Source organism: Parasteatoda tepidariorum, chromosome 3 (assembly GCF_043381705.1).
Source record: "Parasteatoda tepidariorum isolate YZ-2023 chromosome 3, CAS_Ptep_4.0, whole genome shotgun sequence".
NCBI lineage: Eukaryota > Metazoa > Arthropoda > Arachnida > Araneae > Theridiidae > Parasteatoda > Parasteatoda tepidariorum.
The window spans coordinates 62,930,203-62,954,037 of record NC_092206.1 but is presented as its reverse complement, the minus strand read 5'-3'; the positions used below and the strand labels follow the sequence as shown (position 1 = coordinate 62,954,037).

The following is a 23,835-nucleotide window of genomic DNA, read 5'->3' as shown; positions in this document are numbered from 1 at the left end:
ATAGATTATCCCTTCATTACTTTATGATGACATACCACACAATAAAATTTTATAATTGCAAGATCTCGATATGAATTTCAATATGTAACTTAAAAACAGAATAGCTTAATTCTGGTTGAAATTTATCATTCAAAATTAAAAATTCTTAACAAAAAACGATAAAAATTTATTAATAATCAACGCAAATGATACTATTTCAAGTAATTCGGATGATTCTTTACTGTTGTTTTTCGAATTATATAGATACAGAAATATATATTATTCTATAAAGAAGAAGAATATTTTATAACTATTACAGTTCTGTACGTTCTGAAATCACATTTATTCATTGGAATGAAGTAAGGAATGTTGACTTCCCCTTAATTTGTAATGAAGACAAAAAAAAAAAAAAATTATTTTACCGTAATACACACATCTCCAACAACTTGCGATCACGAAATCGGGTTATGTTGTTGATAATAAAAAGGTAAAAACTATTGAGAAATTATTCTTCAAATGTTGGGTGCGTTCTGCTTCAGAAAGATTTACCAATGTTCCAGTTCATGTTTTCAAGTTTTACAGTCTCTTTCTTAAGGAAAGTTTACTTTTTAATTTGCTGCTAAAAATGGCATCCTACTTTGCTAATTATTCTGATAAACCTAAATGAAAACTCAATAAATGAAAGCCTGGAAATAACCTATCCGCTAGAGTTCGTATTCGAGCGTTGCGATTGCGAAAGGAAATCAATAACAGACTGATATAAAAGATCAATTTCGGAAGACGTTTTCTCGGGATGCGAACAAGAACCGGTCTAATGTTATATAAAGGCCTGGTTTCTTAGATATCTGGATATCTAAAGGCCTGGGCTAAGTGAATTCGCGATCGCAACGAACTATAGGGGGCGTTGTTGTATGAGACGCATACCTGCGATTTCTATATGAACCGTCATTCAGTTACTCTGGAGACGTCGTTAATGTAGCGTGTAGCATTGCAACGTTCCTTCTTTAATGTGGCTTATTAAATTTAAAAAAGAAAAATGCTTGATCTTCTTTCTTGTACAACCGAAAACAAAATGGTATCTCTTTTTATTAGAGAAGGAATATCCAAAACACATCGGAAAAATATTTGTACATTAACAGAAAAAAATATGTATATTCTTATAAGAGTTAAAACCTAATGCCCGAGAAATAGTATTACTAAATTTAATGATATAACATGAAAGGCCCATTTAAACTTTACATTCTATAGTTTTAAGAATCATATTACTTCAAAAATTAAAATGAACAAAAAGTATACATAAGCCTCATAATTTTATGAAATTTAATTTTGTAAACAAAGTTTTTTGACAACAATTTTTATCAAAAAATTTCAAGTTTCAATAAAAATCATTATTTAGAAACTAAGAAACGTAAAATAAAGAATGCTGACGAAAAAAAAAAAAAAAAACAATTCTTTTTTGTCGCCATTTTTAGTGCTACGAAAATTCGTCTTTGGGATTTGCCAAAAACAAAACAAGATGCAATTTTATTTTTTCAGGAGGGAAATATTTTACCGAAAAAACGAAAATGTACCAATTCCCACAACATAAAACTTTATCTTGGTAAACGTACGTTTTGGAAATGTTATTTCATTTGGAATCTTATTTATCAGAGTTCATATGGCGATATGATTGTTTTGAATCTATGCTAAACTCTATATCGGCTCATTTTCCACCGAAATCCGATTGACTATTTTGATTTTAAATAAAGTGTTTTATTTTATGAATTGTCGCAAAAATTTTAAGTGTAGATTGGCGGCACTTAAAAACCGCCAAATCTGTAGCGGCGGTGGCGTTAATACGTAAGTACCGAATTTTTATTCCATACTTTTCTGAATCATATTACTTCAAACATTGGAATATACAAGAAGTATACATAAACACATAATGTTATACCATTTAATTTTTCAAAAAAAGTATTTTGAGAACAATTTTTATCAAAAAATTATAAACTAAAAAACGGAAAATAAAGAATTCTTAGGATAAAAAAAACGATTTTAAGAATTCTTAACATTGAAATAAAAACTTTCATATTGTTTCTTTTTTTATTATTCTTATAGTTCTTAATCAGACGTAAAAAACCATTCTGTAGAGAACCATCATCAAATGAAAAAAAAATATTTACAAGCAAATTTTTTATTGTAAAAATCATTGCACTTACCTGATTTATGATTCCCGGAGAATTCCAAAATGATAAGTTCCTTGTTTGAAAACTTTATTCTCAAATAATAGATACATAGTTTATACCTTCATTACTTTTAGATAACATACTACACAGCAAAATTTTATAATTGATATGAATTTGAATATGTAGCTAAAAACAGAATAGCTGAATTCTAGTTGAACTTATTCTTTCAAAATTAAAAAAAACTTACCAAGAAAACGATTTAAATTAATTAAGAATCAGCACAAATGGCACTATTTCAAGTAACTTGGATAATTTTTTATTGTTGTTTTCCGAATTATATGGATACAGAAATATATACTATTCTATAACGAAGAAGAATATGCTATAACTATTACAATTCTGTATGTTCTGAATTCATATTTATTCACTGGAATGACGAAAGCAATGTTGACTTCACTTTAATTCGTAATGAATTGAAGACAGAAGAAATGCATTTTACCTTAATACACACATCTGTAACAGTATCCGAAATCGGAAGTCATCAGTTGCAAGTTTGTTGATAATAGAAATTAAAAATTATTGAGGAATTTTTCTTCAAATGTTTGGCGTGTTCTGTTCCTGAAAGATTTACTAATATTCTGGTTTTCAATTTAAAAAAAAAAAGCCTTTTCCTTAGGGAAATTTTGTTTCTTATTTGCTGCTAAAAAATGGCGTCTGATTCTGTCAATGACTTTGGTGGAACTAAATGAAAACGTGATAAATTAATGTCTGATATTTACAGGCTCCCGCTAGACGGCGTACTCGAGCGTTGCGATCGCGAATACGCTAAGTGAAATATAATTATCGACGAAAAACTCATTGATTTTTGCTCTCGTGCAATGAGCAGTGAGAATGGCCCATACATCAGTTTAGGGGTCAATCTTACTGCATGCGGTTCAAGTAACTCTGATAGCTGTTGATGAAACGATGAAATATGAAAAGCTGATTGGTGGTGACTCTCGATTTGCGATTAGAGGCGTGGCAACTGTATGCAGTGAGAATTCTCAGAATGCGGTTACGCGCTGTCAAGCCAGTGCTTTTGTTTATTTTAAGGAGATTATTCTTAGCAGAATATTGTTTTAATGATTTTCCTATACTAAAAATTGCAAACGAATGCTTAATTTCTCCCCACTCAGACTCATGTGGTAAAATATTTTGTCTTTAATTTGCTTCTACCCTATAATCTTCTGGTTAGTTTCGATTTCTTGATGAAGTGGATTAAGTTAGTAATTAAGCATTGTTATTTTTTGTTTTGACAGTTCCCGCATAAATAAGAAATTGACACAAAATGATTTTCTGAATCTAATATATCAGATTTATGAAGGTATTTACCATTTTTCTTTTCTTTAAAATACGCTTACAATATTTTGTGACATTCAATGTTTAAAACTTGCATTGATTCATAATCAATTCTTTACTCTAATATTAATTCCTTGGAATTCCTCCAAAATCCAATGTTAAGTTTGTCTTCGATTTTAATAAATTTATAAAGGTTGTAGAATATGAGGTTTTTATATTTTTGTTATTCTTATCAATGCCATTTTCTTTTCAAAATTCATGATATTAAATATTTATTACTCTAAAAGCCAATAACAAATAATATATTCTTTAGGACAGGGAATGTTTGAATTGGAAAGGTTTTTATCTTCATATCTTTAACTAGATCATCTATAATATTCCTTGTTTAAAATATATTTTGATTAATTTCTTTTAATTTTCCATATGGTACTTATACTTTCATCAATATGAGATAAGTGGTTTTTTTTTTATTGTTTGGATAAGAGTGAAGTGGGCTATGTACTTTGAAGCTTTTTCAGTGCATAAAATCTTCCATTTTTCTATTTCTATCTAGGTTTCATATTATTTGAAAAATCTCCATTCTAAGATTATTTTCTTAAAGAACAAAAAAAATACCAAAATAGTAGATGCACCCAATTAATCATTTTTTTCCAATGTTTGAAATGTAATTAAGTTCCATTACATTTTGTTAAACTACAGTTTGTTTGTTTATTTACTTGGTTTTAAATAATGAAATGAAGGTAACATCTTAAGAGACAAAAACTATTGAAATATAGTGAACTAATCCATTTTGGAACTCTGTAAAAAGATATATTACCACTCTCTCTACATTCGATGCATATAGTAGTATATTAGCCACTTATTTCCACAATTACTTAAATAATGATTGGTTGAAAATTTTATTATTGCTCCTTCACCCAGACATTGAAAAACAAAAAATTTATTAAATAATAATAATATTGATTATTTAATTATTATGTTTTTTAAAGCATGCTTTTATCAACTATTGCAGTTCTTGAGACAAGTGAAAATAATAATAATTTTAAGATATTGTGTATAAAATCTTATTAAAAAGTATAAAATCTAAATGAAAAGAAGGGTTTTCATTTTCAATAGCGTAAAAAAACATTAATAAATACAAAATTGTATTTTTTTGTTAAACAGGGTACATAATTTGCATGTGATTTGATCTTTATTACAGCCGCAAAAGTTGTTCAAACTTTGAATAACTACTTTGTTTATAAATAATTCTTTATTTAGTAAAACTTTTTTTTTTATTTCTGAAATTAATTGCCCATGCTTTTATCATACTCATTATCAAATCAAAATCCCTTAATCCTAATCCTTTATTTTTTTATATACCATTATGTGTACTAAAGTTCGAACACTGGCTAGTAAAGATTTTAAATAAGAGTAAAAATGTGTATGTTTGATAAATAAATATTAAAAATCTTGTGAATAATATTGTAGAAACCTGTATGCATTAAAAATTCAGGAGAAAAAATCTTATCTTGAAGTTAAAATAGTAAATTATATGAAGATAAGTGGAAAATTGATGGTCAATTCTTATAGAAATTATGTTTATTGCTGAAAAATAATTATTTATGTCTTGTCTTATGGAAGGCAAATTAATTGTATAATATTAAATATACTGCATAATCTATTCTTAAAGATGACTATAAATTATTTCTCTGAATTCGAAATGATTCTGCTTTTGGTGGCTGAAAAACTGTAATCGCAAAACTATTATTGATACTAGTTATGTTTAATTTATTGTGGTAATAGGGCTATTAGGTACTTGGTCACTCTACAAAAGTATAATCTAAAATTCGTTAACAGATTCTAATGTTAAACAAACTGTTTGTATTTAATTTTATATAAAAATTATTAATTTTGAACAGTTGGAAGAAATTGAAAACCTTTACATATCCTACAACATAAACTAATAAAAATAATTTGATAAGATATATTGAAAGCATTTCCTGCATGTCATATACTTGCTTTTATTCTCGAAAAGATGATGATTTTTTCCATCTAGATCAAGTTTAAAAATTACAAAATTTTTGTATAAAATTAAATTAAATACAATAGTTGTATTATGAAAGCTGACTCTCTAGGATCTTAATATTTGATAAAAAGGTATGCTTGTTTGTGATTGCAAAAATAAAATATTTATAACTAATTTTACAACCTGTTTTTGTATGTAGAATAATAAATGTTGACTATATTTAAAAGTTAGATGTCATTTATTACTATAATTACTTAATAGCAGCTCTAGTTAATTTTTTTATTAATGTAAATTTTTTTAAAGGAAGGCAAGATAGATTAGTAAATAACTCCCATTTTGAATGAAATTAGAATCTGTTTCATACTCTTATATGCTATGTCTCAGTTATATTGCTTTCATGAAATATTTTCAGAAGTAGACTAGGAATATCTCTTTTAACAAGTTTTATAAATTGTAGTTTTTTTTCTTTTTTTTTTCCTTTTTTTAAATTTCTGGTAAAGTCTTATTACTGTTCGAGCAGTATTTATAGTTTTTTTTTTTTTTTTGTGTTACGCAAAATTTATTTTTATTCAAATGTTTGGCTTAGTTTTGTTTAAAGGTCAAAGCTAACTTTCCAAATTTACGAAATCAATGTTAAGTGTCTGAAATAAATTGTTGAATTCGATGTTCAGTGGTCATTTAAAACAAATCAACAAAACTTTTTGCGCAAACTGATTTCCCATTTCAAAGGAAAAATAAATTCCCTGATTTTTGTCATCGAGATTTCTGAAACCTTTTAAAAATTATTTGACAGCCATATATATAAAATCAAACCTCCAAATTTACAATTGTGTATATAGAAAAGTCTTGTAAACTTTCAGGCAATCCCTCTTTCATTCTACTTATGTTGGACGAGGTTGCTCATTGTTTTAATCATTTTTCTTTTAACCAATGGAATATTACCTCCATTTTTAATTACTTTAATTTTGTACTTTTTATCATTTTCTAATCCTTTTCTTTGGTTTTTATGCATTTTCTTTTGTTTTTATATGTTTTAAACTGTTTTGTCTCTCAGTACCTGAATTTCAGGTTGTGTGTTGAGAAAAAATATGTGAATTATTTGTTCAGAATGTAACATCAGAGAAGTTTTGATTTGTATATAAATTAAATCAAAATATACATAAATCAAAGATTTTGCATGATGTTTTTGTTGCACATTTATAGAACTTTGTTTTAAAAGGAAATGAGTACCATCATTCATACAAAACTGGACGAAAATAGCACTGTATCCAATAAACAAGCTAAGCGATTATCTGAGGGTTAGAGGGTGCGTTGATCGGGGAATAGAGATTTCTAATATTTTAGTAACCCTTTCTGCCCTGGTGCAATATTGAAATGGATTTTTTTTATGGAAAATATTTTTAAATTTTAAAACTCATTGCAAAATAACAAAAACCACCAAAATCAAAATTTATGTAAAATTTAAAGAAAAAATTCTAACAGCTTCTAATCTAACTTCAATTCTAACTTCTTCTTATATTCACTAAAATATTTGTTGATCTCAAATTAATTAATTAATAAAACTAAACTTAACCATTTTTTCGTGACATGTCTGAGAACTACCCTCAAATCAGGCAACAATGAAAAACTCCTATTATGAATGGAGTGTTTGGTAATAATATACAGCTGTGTAGTTCGATGCAGTTCGAAAGAAACATACTGAAATGCACAAAAAGCTCTTGTTACATTTTTACATCTGTCCCTAAAAAGGTACTGAGCAGGTATGAGGTAATTGATATGTAATATAATGGTAAGAAACAGAAGGCAACAAAACTGATGTTTTGATGCCTCCATCCTGTTATGAAATGGAAAGAACTGTCACAGTATTTAGCTTTGTTAAATTTATTAAAATATTGAGTTCCATCTGCAATTTTCTAGTTATTGTTGCGTTCACGACCCCTCCCAGTATCTTATTAAATTCATTACATTAGTAATTAAGTATTAATATACAGCATAATTTTCTATATTATAGTTTGTAAAGGAAAAAAAAGTATCTTATATTCAAATGCATTTTGATTAAAAAAATGCATTGTAAATGCTCTTAATACCAGTTTTTGGCTAACTTTAAAAAAGTTTCATTTTTCTTTTATCAAAATCTCATTAAAATCGCGACATATCTTGTTCATTAAATGAATACTGAAGCAGGAAGATATACTTGATGATATAAAACGTCATTTGCTTCAAAAGATATAAAGTTGGTAATTATTAATTGAGTACAATCATGTAGACTTTCATTACCATCTTCATATTTTTTTAAGCAAATGAAGTTTAATAGCGCCAAGCATAGCGTGTTCACTTCCTTCATCTTATTATTATTTGAGTGATTAAAACCACAAATTAAGTTCTTGATTTCAAACTTGGAAGTTCTTCCATTTCGTTTTTTGCGTTTACATATTTTAAAAGATTAAAACACTCTTGCAAAGAAGGGACTAGACCATCCAGTTCCCTCCACCTCAGAGCTTACATACCTTGAACTTTTTGCAAGGCAAAAGGCCCAGAACAAACAAAAGTGGCTGCTTCCACCTATTCACTACTGGTATAAAGCAGAAAGACCAGGACTCTCTCTATCTCTCCCTGGTGATAGGCAAACCAACACCTGCTTATCCCGACTGGCCAGTGGACACCTAAAAAGTCTCACATTTTCTGCAAATCAAAAAATCTTTCCTCTTTGCCCTAAATGCCAACAAAACCAGGCATCACCTGAGCACACCTTGAACTGTTTAGGGCTGGACTGGAATGACATTCATTCCTCTCCCATTCTGGTTTCGGATTTTCTGAATGTCAACGGATTCATTGATCTGGTCTGACCTCGTCAGACCAGATGGGAATTAGCAACAACAACAACAAAAGATTAAAAAATATTTATTATGATTGATTATGATCCCCCTCCCCATCCCATCTGAGATATAATTGGATACGATATTTAATAAATTAACGGTACAATATGATTATTAAGTTTAGGGTTAATTATTATTTTAAATACTGATGATTTTAGTTATTTTAACTTATTATCTTTGGAATGGCTGATAATTTTAGAAGCTGGCTATATAGATCCCAAAAACAACATTCTTAAATGACGCTAATTGTGTTTTTGGTATAGTCTCTTAAATTGATTAATTATGCATTTGGTCTCTTAAATTGATTACATTATTTTTTTAAAAATTCTAATCGAACAATAATAGTAAAATTAATGAATTTTTAATATATTTTAGAGCAATGATCATTATGTTTTGTATGCTCTATGTTTTGTATTTTCATGTTGTCAGATGTTTAGCGTTTTCCATCAAAACAGGTGTCGCATTTATTATTTTGACACTACTCTCTGCCAAGTGATAAGAATCGTTCTTTGTGTGTTATTTGAGTTCTAAAATAAGTTTTATTCTGAGTTATAAACAGTTTTTTTCCTCTCCCCTTTAACTTGAAAAGTTTTTTTTATTTATCTATCTTATACTGACTGTTGGACTAATTAGTAATAACAAAGAGTGTTGAGTGATAGTTATAATTAAATTAACGAAAATAAAGAAGGATAGGATGTATGCTATTCACAAGTAAATTATTTAAGAACTTAAAATAAGAAGATCTTGAACTTTAGTAGTTATTAACCAGGAAAGCCGAATCAAATTAAATCACGTCTTTGTGAGATTCTTGGTAACAGCGCCACTGAACACTCTACGGAGATCACTCTAAATGATCTAACTGGTTTATTATAAAGTATTTTTGTTGATATTAGGAAATCATAAACGAAAGGAATAAAAAATACATGGGTTTTTGATATTTATATGTTAACACATAGAAGAATTATAAAATAGAAGAGAAATTTTTTTTAAATGAGATATGTTATTATTTAATATATAGCTGTTTTATATTGTATTTAAATAATTGAAATTAACGAACAATCGTCATAGTAGCGGAATAATAAAGTTTGTGAAAGTCGTCCTGTGAAAACCGTTTCCATCTAGATAGGTCTGGAGCAGATGTAGATGGGAGAAACATTGAGATAGGCTCTTTATTTCCTTAGCAGGGATCTGTCTAATCTTTTTGTAAAAAGTTCTGTTTTTGAAAATTGTAAAAAATCTACTCATAATTTTGTGAAAATAGGATAATGATTTTGTAAAAAGTCACGTAAAACTTGTTTTTTTTTTCTTCTTTTTTTTCTTTTCTTCTGCATCCTTATTTTTTTGTGGAAGGCCACGTTTTGTACTCATCTACTTATTTTGTGAATCTAAAATTAGCTCAGAATAAGATTTTTTGGATTTGTTTGAGCTATTGTCCTATTTTAGAGAACGTGTAAAAATAAGGCTTTTGTGGGAAAAAAAAACATAAAAATCATGTTTTTCAACGGTATATAATTTTTAAATTATAAATTATTTAAGACATCGTTTCTCATTTTTAAAGAAAGAAGTTTCTGAGGTAGCAATCTATGAAACTATATCGAAAAATATTGCGAAGTGACCGTTATTTAAAACATAACATTTTGTGGAGGATCCGTTTTAGGAATAAACTAAATTGTGGAGGGTCCGCTAACGGACCTACATTTATTAAGTAGCAGGCCCTGCTTAACATATGCTAAATTACCTTTGCATCAAATAGTTTTGTTCATTAACTTGTTATTATGGTAAAACTACTTTAACATATTTTTCCGCGTTTTTGTACTCGATGCTTTTAAAGCGTAGGCTCACTTGTTTATTTTTGTTCAAGCTTTAAATTTAACAATTGGGAACATTGAAATGAAATTGAAATTATTTTCATAAGATTCACTGGTGTTTTCTTTTCTTTTTTTGTTGCCATTTGTAAACACCATTTTCTCGGGTTTGTGTTAGAACCTTGAGTTTATTTATAACGGATTCTCCTCCAAGTGCAAGGAAAACGTGACTGAAGCATAAGGTGCTCACAATCGACTCCCCTTGCGCTAAGTATCTTCTTTTTTTCTGTTCATTCCAAACTATCTTTTCTCTTACATCTAGGTAATGTTTCTTTCCAAACTCTCCTAATGGTTTTCAAGAGCGATTAAATCTAAATAAAGGTACTTTATGCTGCACCGACTCTATGATGTTTCAGTTCGTTGCCAAGTTAAAACGAATGGTATCATCTGTTGAAAGTGTAATTTATTTCAGTACTTATTTACATTCGGCATGCCTTCTAGAAGAAGTGTATTAGCTTTGAATTGATATTCTTATTAGTAAAATTTATTCATGAACTTTGAACAATGCAGAAGAGGCGTGCTTGGTATCTGACAAATTTCAGTTAAAGCTCGTCTTTCGTGTTGTCGACTTAACTTGCTTTTTGTTGTCAAACATTGTCACATTTAATTTGTAACTCAAGATTTATTTTTAAGGATCGTACTATGTTAAAATCTCGCTATAAAAAGTAGCTTTTATATTTACATTTTTAAATAGAATAAGATTTAAATCCCTTGTTTAATCGTATCATGTCGTTAACAGACCCTGCCAATTTTTCCCGATCTTTGTTGGAGTTTTTTAGCAATTATATGTGGTTGTGGTATTTGATTTATAATGTGTAATTTATGCATAAGCATTTGATTTACAATGTTTTTTAATACCACTGCATTTAATTAATCTAAAGACAGCTGGTGAGCTTGTTTTCAATTACTGATGGAATATTAAGATCGTTTACTTACCTTATTGTAATTTCGCAACCGCTATAAATATTGTGAGCTAAAACTTTCGAAATAGGAGCCCTGCGGCATTGATTTTACGATATTAGTTGATTCCTAGAGTCATTTCAAATTTTTCCATCGCAAACAAATACGTAGCTTTTTATAACGAAATAGAATCATCTTTCCTCATTTCTAATTATTAATAAGGCAATTTTTTTTGACTGACTAATTAGTAATATTTGAAATGCATTGTAATGAATTGTTCTAAATAGTGTTTTCGGTGAAAAACACCACGATTTTCATCTAAACAGCAAAATTTTTCTATGCTTTATAGTATTATCCAGTGAAAAATTCACAAACTTGAAAAGTACATATGTAGAAAAAATACTAAGGATGAATTTGACGTATTCAACTTTTAAAGAAAAAGTAAATCTTATAATTTTTACTCCAAGCATTTCTCTGGTGCATAATAAACTAAAGGAAGATTTAAGTTTCATCCGCATCACGTATCTATTATAGCAAGACATGACAAAAACTAAGTCCATGTCCAGTTAAAAGAAAAAGGATAAAAAAAAGAATTGGAATAATTCGTACAAAATAAGCATCTGAAATTGCAAAACGGTACTTGACCTTTACTTATGGCACTGTTATCAGATAATCGCTTTATCGTTTTTAGGGCAACAAAAAAGGAAAGAATGAAAAGAATACGAACTTAAGGTTGAACAATGCAATAAAATTTAAAAAAAAATGATTTTCGCAAAAATGTAAAAGTTATGGCATAGTCGAGCGCAACGCAACACGAGCTGTGACATGTATGAACTTATGCTGTCGTTTGACTAATGGACTTGCTTCCTTGAGTACTAACTATTAATTGAAATACTATCATTTTATCTTTGTTATTAAAATAATTTGTTTCTATTATGTGAGAAAAAAAAACTAATGGTACTTTCAACATAATTAGTTGATATTGCAACTTATTTCGCTGTAAAATTTTTTAATGAAAGTTGCAAAGGCTTATTGGCTGTTTTGAATGATTATATACAAATATAGGCACAGAAACCAAAGAATATGCTCCGAATGAAGAGGACTGCAAAATTTCGGCTGCTGCTTTAAAAAAATATGAGGTGTTTTAATAGTAGATTGACAAGAAAAAGTGTTGCTTTCGGCCTGTTCAAAATTATCTTAATAGGTAAATGAGTAAACATCCACCCGATGTTTCATAGCAGGTCAAGAAGAATAAAGTCATAAATGTACACAAACACATTTAGCACGAAACACATAAAAAGAGACAAAGACAATCAAAAATACAGATAATAATCCGAACTTTTCTCTCTCGGAAGTCAGTACAGGGTTATTCATAATTCCCTCCGCCTGTAAACGCCATTTTTCTTTACTACAACTGGCTTCAGTGGTACATGTTACTACCATCTACCGGCAACTGCTTAAATTAAAACTTGAATACTTTCGGAATAATTTCATATGTTCTTTTTTGCCATATTCGTCTTCTTTTTTTTACTATAACGCTTCGAAACCCCGGAGCGAATTATGAATAACCCTGTATTAGTAAGCCATCGCTGGTAGATGGTTAATGCGGATCAATCCAACCAAATACATGTATACATTCAGCAGCTGTGTGTGAAAGTGAAACCACTCTCCACATATGAGCATTTAAGAGTTTGACTAGCATTTGAGACTGCTGAAAATATAAGCATACTCTGGACGCATTATTGTTTTATGATAGATAATTGCAAACTTTTATGTATGTGTATAGATTATTGATTACAAAACTTTAAACACGATTTACTCGAAACTATGTTACAATGTTTTTTTCAAAACACCGCCATTTTGGGGAAAAAAGTACTTTAAAAAAAGAAAAAAAATCCTGTATGTTACGAAAACTACATTCGTGTAATTTAAAAAAATTAAAACGGAGTCAAATTTGATAAAAAATTTTTTCATCTGATGAGTAAAGTAAGCAATGAATAGTTTAAAAATAAGTTATATACATTGTATTATCTCTTACATCTCGGTAATGTTTCTAAGTCTCCTAATGTCTTTCAAGAACGATTAAATCTAAATGAAGATACTTTATGCTGTACCAACTCTATGATGTTTCAGCTCGTTGCCAAGTTAAAAGGAATGGTACCTTCTGGAAAAAGGGTATTAGCTTTGAATTGATGTTCTTATTAGTATAATTTAATTATGAATTTTGAACAATACAGAAGAGGCGTGCGAGGTATCTGACAAATTTCAGTTATTGCTCGTCTTTCGTGTTGTAGAGTTAACTTGCCTTCTGTTCTCAAATATTGTCACATTTAATTTGTAACTCAAGATTTCCTTTTAAAGATCGTGTTATTGTAAAAACGCGCTATAAAAATGAGTTTTTATATTTATATTTTTGAATAAAATAAAGTTAAAATCCTCTCTTTAACTGTATAATGTCGTTGACAGGCCTGCCAAATTTCCTTGGTTTTTTGTTGAAGATTCTTAACAATTATATGCATTTGTGATATTTAATTTCCCATGCGAACTTTTGCGTCAGAATTTATTTATCAGTATTTGGTTTGCAATGATTTTGAATACGACTACATATAATATAAAGACACTTAAACAATACTTGTATGTAGAGCCGCTCTGGCTCAGGGGATAGAGCGTTCGCCTTCCAATGAGGCGAACCGGGTTCGAATCCCAGTCGATACGAATTCCTCATCCGGCTTGCACCTACCACAATGCTGACGTGAAATATCCTCAGTGGTAGACGGATCATAGGTTAGAGTCCCCCTGCCGTCAGGTTAACCGAAGCTCCATCAAAAAGTCCTCCATGAAGGCAAATTTCTTTTAATACTCGATCCAGGAGTTCCCTTCTCTTCTGGATTAGGTTCAAAATTATAAGGCTACGGAGTTGAACATTAGTTGTCATAAACCCATAAAATTGGGTTGGGTGTTCAACGACGGTTATAAAATAAAAATAAAATACTTGTATGTAAGGCTGGGAGAGCCTGGTTTGTAGGGCATTGGGCCCATGTCCAAGAGTTCGTGGGTTCGATCCCCACCGACCGAAGACTCCCCGTGTAGTAAATGGTGACTGGTGCACATTAAATCTGCTGAGTCGCAAAGTCCTCCATGTTCCCATAACAAATCAATACCTCTCGGGGTACTGATCCAGGAGTTTCCTTGTCTTCTGGATTGGTTCAAAATTACAAAGCTACGGAGTTGAACGTTTAAGTTGAGTCGTAAACCCAAAATTGGGTCGGCTGTTCAACGACGGATGAAATTGAAAAAATTAAAAATACTTGTATGTACTTTACTTGTATGTGTACATGTATTAAAGACATTTAAATAATACAACTACGTTTAAATAATCTAAAACTACTGGTGATCTTGTTTTGAAGTTCTGGGGGAATATTAAGATCGTTCGCTTACCTTATTGTAATTTCACAACCGCTATGAATATTGTGAGCTAGACCTTAAGAAATGGAAGCTCTGGGGAGTTGATTATGCAAAATTAACTGATTCCCAGACTCATTTCGAATTTTCCCTCATTTAAACAAATACACTGATTTTTATAGTAAAATGGAATCGTCTTCCCTCATTTCTCGCTATTATTGAAACATTCTTATTCGGCAGGTTAATTTAATTTATATTATTTGTAAGGCATCAGGCAATATAAGGAAATGTTCAAGATAGTGTTTTAAGAGAAAAACACGATTTTCGTCTAAACGGTAAAATTTCTCTGTGCTATGCTATTATCTCGTGGAAATTTCGGAAGCTAGTAAAGTACATATCTAGAAAAAATACAAAGGAACAATTTGATGTAATGCTAACCTTTAAAAAAAAACTCAGACTTATCACTAAATTGCTACAAGTCCTTTATTCGTTCCTTAATAAACTAAGAAGATATTTAACTTTTATCAGCAGCACGTATGCAATAGAAAGTTATCATAAAACCTATGTCCATGTTCAGTGAGGAAAAATAAAAGAAAAGAAATATCGGAATAATTCATACAGAAGAAGCTTCTGAAATTGCAGAACGATATTTTTGGCCCTACTGTGAAATAATCCCTTTGGCGTTTTTTGGCCAACAGAAAAAGGGTAGAATAAAATGAGTACGAAATTAAATATGTACCTGATGTACCACCTTCTAAAAATAGCATTTCTTATAATAAATCTACTTGAGTCGTGATGGATCAGGGGATAGAGCGTTTGCCTTCCAATGAGGTGAACCGGGTTCGGATCACAGTCATGGCTGGTCGATACGAATTCCGCATCCGACTTTCACCGACCACAGTGCTTACGTAAAATATCATCAGTGGTAGACGGATCATGATTTTTCTTGGTTTTCCTCTCCGTGTAACTCAAATTTCGGGTTAGTTCGACCAAAAAGTCCCCCCCCCCGAAGTCTACCCTCCATTTCTCCCACTGCCTGATTCAAGAGTTCCCTTGTCTTCTGGATTGGGTTTAAAATTACAAGGCTACAGAGTTGAATATCAATAGTCGTAAACCTGAAATTGGATCTGCTGTTCAATGACGGTTATAAATTTAAGTAAACCTATTTGAAAATCAAAATTATATAATTGAATTAACCAAATTATCATGAGGTAGAATTAAATTGATTTTGCGTACTTTTTAAAATTTAATTGATCAAAGTGATTTTGTATTTACATAGTACACATTTTGGTCCATTATATGTCTTATCTTTAATTTTTTGGAGGTGAAAGGTAGTTCGTTATGTTAGCAGAGAATTTTCTTAGAAGTGTTTATAAGGGGAAGGGCTGCCATCACGTTATTGTAACGCGAGAAACATTAACCGAGTAACAGCTATTCTTCGTTATTTTTCTTTACTTACGTTAGCTTCTCCCTTCTTCACCAATATGCCTAAAAATAAATAACGTTATAAAAATTACATCCCTTGTTTTTTTTTCTTTTTCTTCTTCTGATAACTAAAATTGTAAGTGTTTAACAGAGGGACGAGTCGTAAATTATTTTTGTTTGGTTCTTTATAACAATCCAAAAACTTCTCTGCTGCGTAAATCAAGTGTGACAACCTCTTTTAGTTTTGTTGTCGTTTCTCGTGACAGTCCTTAGGAGTTGGAAATGTTTCAAATTTTATATCGGTCATAGAACTGACAATCTTCTGCTCCTTCTGTTATTTAGACTCTTAATGCCTCTGAATGCTGTTACTGATTGCCAATAAATTGCGCTGCTACCTCTAACCAGCATCTGATTTATGAGGTCATTTCAAATGGATCCTTCAGTTTTGCATTCTGAAACTCAATTAACAAGATGAGCGGTCAGGTCACGCTCGTTGCTTAGAAGCACTCGTATTGAGGTATATCAATGCGAAGCGCAGATTCTAATAAATAAAAACTTGATTTGTAATAAATAAAACTTGAGTAAATTTCATTAATTACTGAAAACAACGTGATAATTTTTTGATCCCATTTAACATTATCAGTCTCCCGAAGACTAACGCGGCCTAAACGGAAAGTTCAGTATTAATTACCGATGACTGGCATGGCACTCAACGTGTTAAGAAATATCTACCAGATTTAAACATTCACAAGTGTTAGGATTTACAGAAATTTGTGCTTTTAAAATTTAATGCATTCGCGGCATATAATTTTTTTTCTTGGAATAAAAATCCTAAATACAATGGTAATTGTATACGCCTTGTTTTTTTTTTTTTTTTTAAATAAATCGCAGGAAAATTGAAGTTATAATTTATTTTAATTTCATAAATCCAGGCCTTTTTTTTATTTTCATAATCCAGGCCGTTTTCTTAAGAACTAAATGGTACGTAATGCGTGTTTAGTTTTTGAGTAATTTCACATCAAAACTATTTATTTTGAGCTCTGTGTAATTTAGTTTAGCAAAAACTTTTAGCTGGGCATTATAATTTTTGTCTTGTCTGAAAGTGTAAGCCTTCTCTTCTTTTTTTTTAAAGTTCGAAATAATTTTGGAATAATTAATTTATATTAATGGTTTTACGATGTAAAGGAAAAATTAATCGCAGAAAAACTATAATTTTAGCAGCCACGTGTTCTTATGAATGAAATAAAGAAAAGATTTCGAATTTTGTAATTATTAAATTTTAAAATGTAGGTGTTTTTCGTGTTTATGTAATACCGAAAAATTAGCAAAAGATGTGTATTTTTTCCTTCTTTTAGAGAAAGCCAAATCCAACTATTATCCTTCTATCTGAAAAATAATTTTAGATTATTTTAATTATACTTACATATATTTATTTATACTCCATGGTTTATACTTTCACGTTTCCCTTCCCCTTCCCCTTTTTATGTAAGTAGAGCCCCTGAATTAGTAACGCGCCTTACATCTAAGTAACATGTGTATGACGTCAGATTAACCATTCTTCGTTTACATATTTGATCAATTAATATTTATTAATATTTTTCAATTTACATCTTTACGATTTTAATATTTAAGCATGCATACGTTATTTCCTTTCCTTCGGGTTGAATTTAAACGTATTTACTATATTTACGTAAACGTATTTATCAAAACAAAAAGAGTAAATTTAACTTACAAAATTTCTCAGTCTATGTTTCCGTTTTTTTTTTTTTTCCAATTTTTATTTTGAACTTAAATTTTTTTTTTAACAGGTTGCGCTTAATAATTTTTACACATTTAATATTGGGATAAAAATTTAAAAAAAATAGTAATAAGTAGAAATATCGCCTCTTCGGTTTAAATTTCCATTTTTATTTACTGAGTACTTGTATATAATTATAATTTTATTTTTAATAGTTAACATGTGTACTGCTATAATTTTAGGACCAATTAGATGAGCGAACGAGCGAGCTCAGATTGCGAAGCGATTTGAAGAGAACTGTGCAAGCAGTTCCGAGGTTTGGTAAGCGATAAAAGGGTGGGCATTGCCCCTCTAACATACTTTAAATAAGGGAACGTGACGTTTTTGAATTGTTTTATGTCCAGGCAAAAGATTTTTTTTTATCGCAACGTGTAGTTTAACGAAAACTATTACCAGGGAAATTATGATTTATTTTATTTGTTTAATTTTATTTCTTATTGTTAATTATTATTGCAATTACGTACTCTTATATCTAAACTTACTCTTACTACTCTTGCTAAAGAAAATCAATCCACACAGCTGTATCAATAAACGGCTCCTTAGTAGACTGAACAGATTTAAACTCGAGCGAAGCTATCTGGAAAGAACTGCTACTTAGTAGATTGAACAGATTTAAACTCGAGCGAAGCTATCTGGAAAGAACTGCTACAGAAAGTGATGTAATGATGAAAATTAATTTAAAAGTTATTAATGTATAAAAACTGGCTTAATAAACAAGAAAAAGGTGGGGAAAAAGTATAAATAGCCAGCTCAGATGTCGAAGCGACCTGAAAGGAACTGCGTCAACAATTTCTGTGAGCAGGGGGTGGAGCTCCCTAGTTTATTGAAATCAAGAAATGGATAACTATCAATTACTCCTAAAACAATTGCCCAAGAATTAGTCTAGTAATGCCATTCATTGCATGTACAAATCATTTACCCTTTTTTTATATTCTTAATTTTACTAGTCACTTATCAGCTGGTCTGCATTTATATATTTAACTAATAGCTTTGTGGTTTCTTTTATCCTTCAGGAACTCACCTGTTTCGTATAATTCCACATTACCGCTCATGCCATAGACATCATTGTCCTGAATCTTTGTATTGATATTTTAATTGCAAAACGGAGAGGTAAAAATCGTATATAGTCTATCTGCTTTGATGCTTCCTAAAATAATATATAGAGAAAGTGCAAATGCTCGCCGCTTTGCAATTTTCAATGTCTCTTCGAAAAGCGTTGGAATGATGTTATGAATGAGGTTGTAGCTAAGAATAGTGGAAAAATCATATTTCATCTTGCTTCCTATGCAGTCAACAGTTTATAAATTCTCGGAATAGTAGAAATTAATGAAAAACAATCCGATAAGTCCATGATAATGGTGACCATTTGCCAGTTATGGGTAACAAGATCCTGAAAATACCAAAAACTTCGTCTTGTAACAGAGTCTTTATTTCATTAATGAGATTCAGCATCTTATTTTATTAAGGTCAGGTATTATGCATAAAATTTATTTTTTTTGTTCCTGCAACGAAGCGTTTACCAGTTAGTGTTTCATAAATTACGTCGTTGTATATTTTTGATTCAGAAAATTTTGTTTGTTTTTTATTCTCTACAAATATCAGGTATTGAAATTTATTTGGCTGTTGTCTGATTTTTATTTAACTTTTAAATTTAGGTAATATCTTTAGATTCTGAAAAAAAAAATATCGTGCTTGTACAAAATAAAGTATTGCAGTAATTAAATGACTGATTCATTTTCCACGTTATTTTGCCCATGTGATATTTTGTCCACGTCACATTTTGAGTGCAAACTATTTGTAAAACTGGTGTTAGGTTACTAATTTCCTTTAGATTGTGCTTTAATATGAAAGTACATTTTTTAGTTACAATAAACAAATAAGCAAAAATACATATAAAATAAAACAAAATAAATACATAAAATTATAAATCAGTTTTATGAAAGAGGGTGAATTCGTAATTCATTTATTTAAGTTAACAAATTCTTATTTATCTCAAGTTAAGATAGAAAAAAAAAGTTTTAACTATTTTTGAACAACAGACAAGAAAGAGAAGAAAAAAAAAAGCAGACAATTCATAATAGCTTTATGCATAATTCCAAAACCTAAAATTAGCGTTCTTATTATCATGTTTCAAAAAGAAGGGTGTCGAAACGATTTTGAAGGTTTGTGTTGGCGGTCCAGATCTAGTTTTTTTTTTTTTTTTTTTTTTTTTTTTTTTTTTTTTTTTTTTTTTTTTTTTTTTNAATATCAACAGCGTTTTGTTTCAGAAGTCACCCACTTTTAAACTATTTTCAACTTTTGTATTCACAGGCACACACACCTGCTGCTTTCTCAAATGTTACAAAAAAAAGTAAGTCCCTAGAAAGAAAAAGATTTTTTTCTTTCTTGAAAACGAGGAAGTCTTAATGACTTTCACCAGTTCCAGAACTCCAAGGTTTCTCGCTGTCCTGTCTACCTTACGCGCCAATCTCAAACCATTGCCAACATGGAGAAAGATGTCAAGTGAGATCCATATTTCCCTCTCTTTTTTGTTCCTTTCTTCCTTTTCGTTACTTATTAGTATATAACATTAAAATTCTTTTTTTTGTTTTGTTTTGTATTTTGTGTTTTAAAATAACATAACTTTGTGATGTGATTAAATAGACTGCAATTTTCTTCTATTTTTGCTTTTTTGAATCTTTATATACATTTGAAATTATTAATTGCATCTTTTAATTTAATGTTTAATATGTTTCTTGCTTTTGCTGCCAATTTTTAAACTAATATTTAAGTTTTACCCCTTTTAATAATGTGAAATATTTCCCCTAATTAATGATGAAATTATTTTCGTTACAAAACATATCCTAAAACTTTCCATGAAAAATCTGTTTTTATAGTCAAAAATCATTTGAATTTTGATATTGGTATTTAAAATAAAATTATTATGTATTAAGCAACACGTACAGTCAATAATTATTCATCCAATTCAAAATTTATTTTCAAAAAGATAATATAAATTGAAGTTTATTTACTTAGTTATATATTTGGTTAATTTCTTATGTTAAATGCGCACTTATGGCCTTGTATGTAGGTATTCATATTTTTACAAATTGTTTGTCTAAATTTAATTAAGTTTCCCATGAATATCTTTTTCCAATACTTCTTAGTTTTTGAAAATCATTAAAACATTTTGCTTAAAAAAATATGTACCCACAATTAAGTAGGAAACCACAATTGTTGAACTTAAAATAAATTAGACAAGTTTTATATTTTAATTAACATATTTTTATATTTACAAAGGATTCTGTTATTTTTTATCTATTATAACATTAATTGGCCCTAACTTACGAACCGCTTTCTTGGCTAAATACTATGTATACGATGCTTATTCAGAGAAAAAATCATTATTTAAGAAAATTAATGATGCTAGTAAATCAAGATAAATAATAGAAAAATATAAACGATACATAAATAAATAAAATAATAAATTAACAGTGAACAATAAATTAATCAAAGCAGTATTCTTGTTATAGGTATTTAATTTCTTATGTGAAACATTTTACATAGTTTTTACATTAGAAATAATGATGTATGCCCATAAAAGCTTTCATATGTAAAGGCAAAACATAAAAATAACTGTTTTGACATCAAATTGTTCAAAGTCTTTCACCTTTTAGAAAATGGTATTTATGGATTTCTCCTTCTTAAATATTAAAAATTAATAGCATAAAAAATAACCAAACCTCTGATTATTAAATTGCTCTTTATCATTTTTCATTTATTTATTTTGTGTTTTATATTAAGATGTTTTTATAGCTTTTACATAGTATTTAATACTTTGTTGCATTTTTTTCGAATAAAAGATTATATTTTTGCTGAAACGATTTTAAATTTCTCAATTAATTATTCTTTTAAAAGAAAGATGTGTGTATGTTGGCTGGCAACCAAGTTTAAACATTCAAGCATCGGAATGGATGAGAACCATTAATTATATCTTATTTTCTATGCTTGGTAGCTTTAAAAAAATTTAACATCTTTTTATATCATATTTTTCTTTTTTATTTTATTTATAACTGGGAAAAAGAGGGAAATAATATCCAAGGAGGGAATAATATTTAAGGAAGGAGGGAATAATATTTAAGAAGAGAAATAATATCCAAGGCTGGCAATCGGCCACACTAAAATCATCAAAAAATAATCTCTTCTAAATAGTTACATTTTTTCCCTTTTTTTTAAATCGAAATACATAAGGTACTTATATTAGGTCATAAGTAAGTAGATTATTCACTATAATCGGAATTTATGTAATTTAATTGATTTATTTCCCGCCACGTTCCAATAGGGATGAGTGAGCCCAAAAAGAAGTGTCTCTTAGAATAACTTATGTTCTAATGGTCAGTAATTAAAAAAAATAGTTGAAAGTAATTGAACATTACTAGTGTTAACAAAAATTTTGATATTAATTTTTTTTGTTAGATTCTAATAGTATTTCATATTTTGTATCGAATTTTTTTTTCTAGTTTTTTTATAAAAAAAATTTTTTTAAAAGAAGTTTATGAAAAACGTCTTTCTGAACAGCTGAGATTATAATTATCATTTACAAAAATTCCACCATTTACTTATTTGATTAAAGTATAACCCTAATATTTTCTTATATTTTTACTCAGTCTGTTAAAAGTTTATGAGAATTACTGTGCTAAAATATTTAGTTCTTTTTTTGCCAGCTTTTAATCTGCATTAATGTGTCACTCAAATTGTTAGTTGTTTTGCAACTGTGTGTTTGTATGTTTTACTAACCAAGTTTTGCTTTCTAACAAAATAACTAATTTGAAATGATGATGAATGTTTTTCTTTTAATTGTTTCTGCATGCAGACAAATCGAAGATCCTATTACTGTAGTTAACAAATGTATTGAGAGCTTAGAAAAGTTAGTAAATTTAAAGACAAGCGCTGATCGAGCTTTGTACGTTGGCTCTATCGAAAAGTTGCAACTTGCAGTATGTTCAGAAGGTGAGATGAAATTTAAACTAATTTGTTTTGTTTGGTCAAACGCTGGTATATTACCCATATAAGGCGTTCATTATGTCCTCTACTGCTTTACTTATAAATGGTGATCGCTAAAGTAGTAAAATAAATATCTAATTACAATGAAATAATTATGAATTACTTAATGAGAACACTTATAGTGCCATTTAGCTTATTAATTTATCCTATTTCATTAAGGGCTTAAGATACAATGAAAAAGTTCCTCAAAAAGCATACATGTGCAGATAATCGTGGGAAATAAAATACTTGAGTTATGCAAGTTTCAATTTGCTATTTCTAAAAGGCAAATTAAACTTTGAAGGAAACAAAGGCCATTTTTAGGTCAAAAAGTTGTCGTGTTTACTTAACCCGTTTTAGGCCAAACATAGAAGTTCTATAAAGTGTGGTATTGTTTTCATTGAAATATGCTTACATTACATTCATGATGACACAAAAAAATTTCGTGTATGAAAAATTATAGTTTATTTAAGAAATAAAATGGTGTGTATAGACAATTAATGAACTAATCATTTAGTTGAACGTTAGTTTTTTATGAAATTTGTTTCATTCCTTTTTTTTTATTTACTGACTTTCTACTTAAATCCATCATAAAAAACATATGATAAATCTCAAAAGAACTAATTATACATTTTCAAAAAATTGTCAATAACCGTTGGTTTAAAAAAAGAACTTGAACAGTTAAAAAATTTCTCAACAGAAAGTGTTTACTCCAATTGAATTACTAATAATTTATGGATGCCTTCAGAACCCTTGACAATAGCAGAAAAATAAAATTACGTCACAGTGTTATTTAAAAAATATTTATTGAAATGGTGCATTTGTGCACCTTTGGCCAAAAATGGGTTAAAATTGCGATACTTTTAAAGATCTTATCTGCCACTTTACAATAACTAAGCATCACTTTTGGACTAAAGTTTAAAGTTGTTACCATTTAGAAGTTCAAGTGAGTCCAGGACTGTAGTGGACATCTTATATAATAAACTGCTGTTTGTAGAAAATGCAACACCATGAAGGAATCATCAGAATCAAATGAAATATTATTTTAATAATGGAT

General features: G+C 29.2%; 1 protein-coding gene across 9 annotated transcripts in view; it reads left to right on the top strand.

Moving 5' to 3' along the window:
• LOC107456278 (cytosolic carboxypeptidase 1) overlaps positions 1 to 23,835 on the top strand; it is a 169,935-nt gene that overhangs the window by 105,756 nt on the left and 40,344 nt on the right. For 2 of the 9 annotated variants that reach the window (XM_071178726.1, XM_043039432.2), the window contains exons 1-3: positions 3,367 to 3,507; positions 20,067 to 20,258; positions 22,609 to 22,745. In XM_071178726.1, coding sequence (XP_071034827.1) covers positions 20,242 to 20,258; positions 22,609 to 22,745 — 154 coding nt within the window. In that variant the 5' untranslated portion in view covers positions 3,367 to 3,507; positions 20,067 to 20,241. Of the gene's footprint in view, positions 1 to 3,189; positions 3,329 to 3,366; positions 3,508 to 20,066; positions 20,259 to 22,608; positions 22,746 to 23,835 lie in introns of those variants that run through there. The other 7 variants (XM_071178727.1, XM_071178729.1, XM_071178728.1 and 4 more) reach the window with 6 other exon arrangements.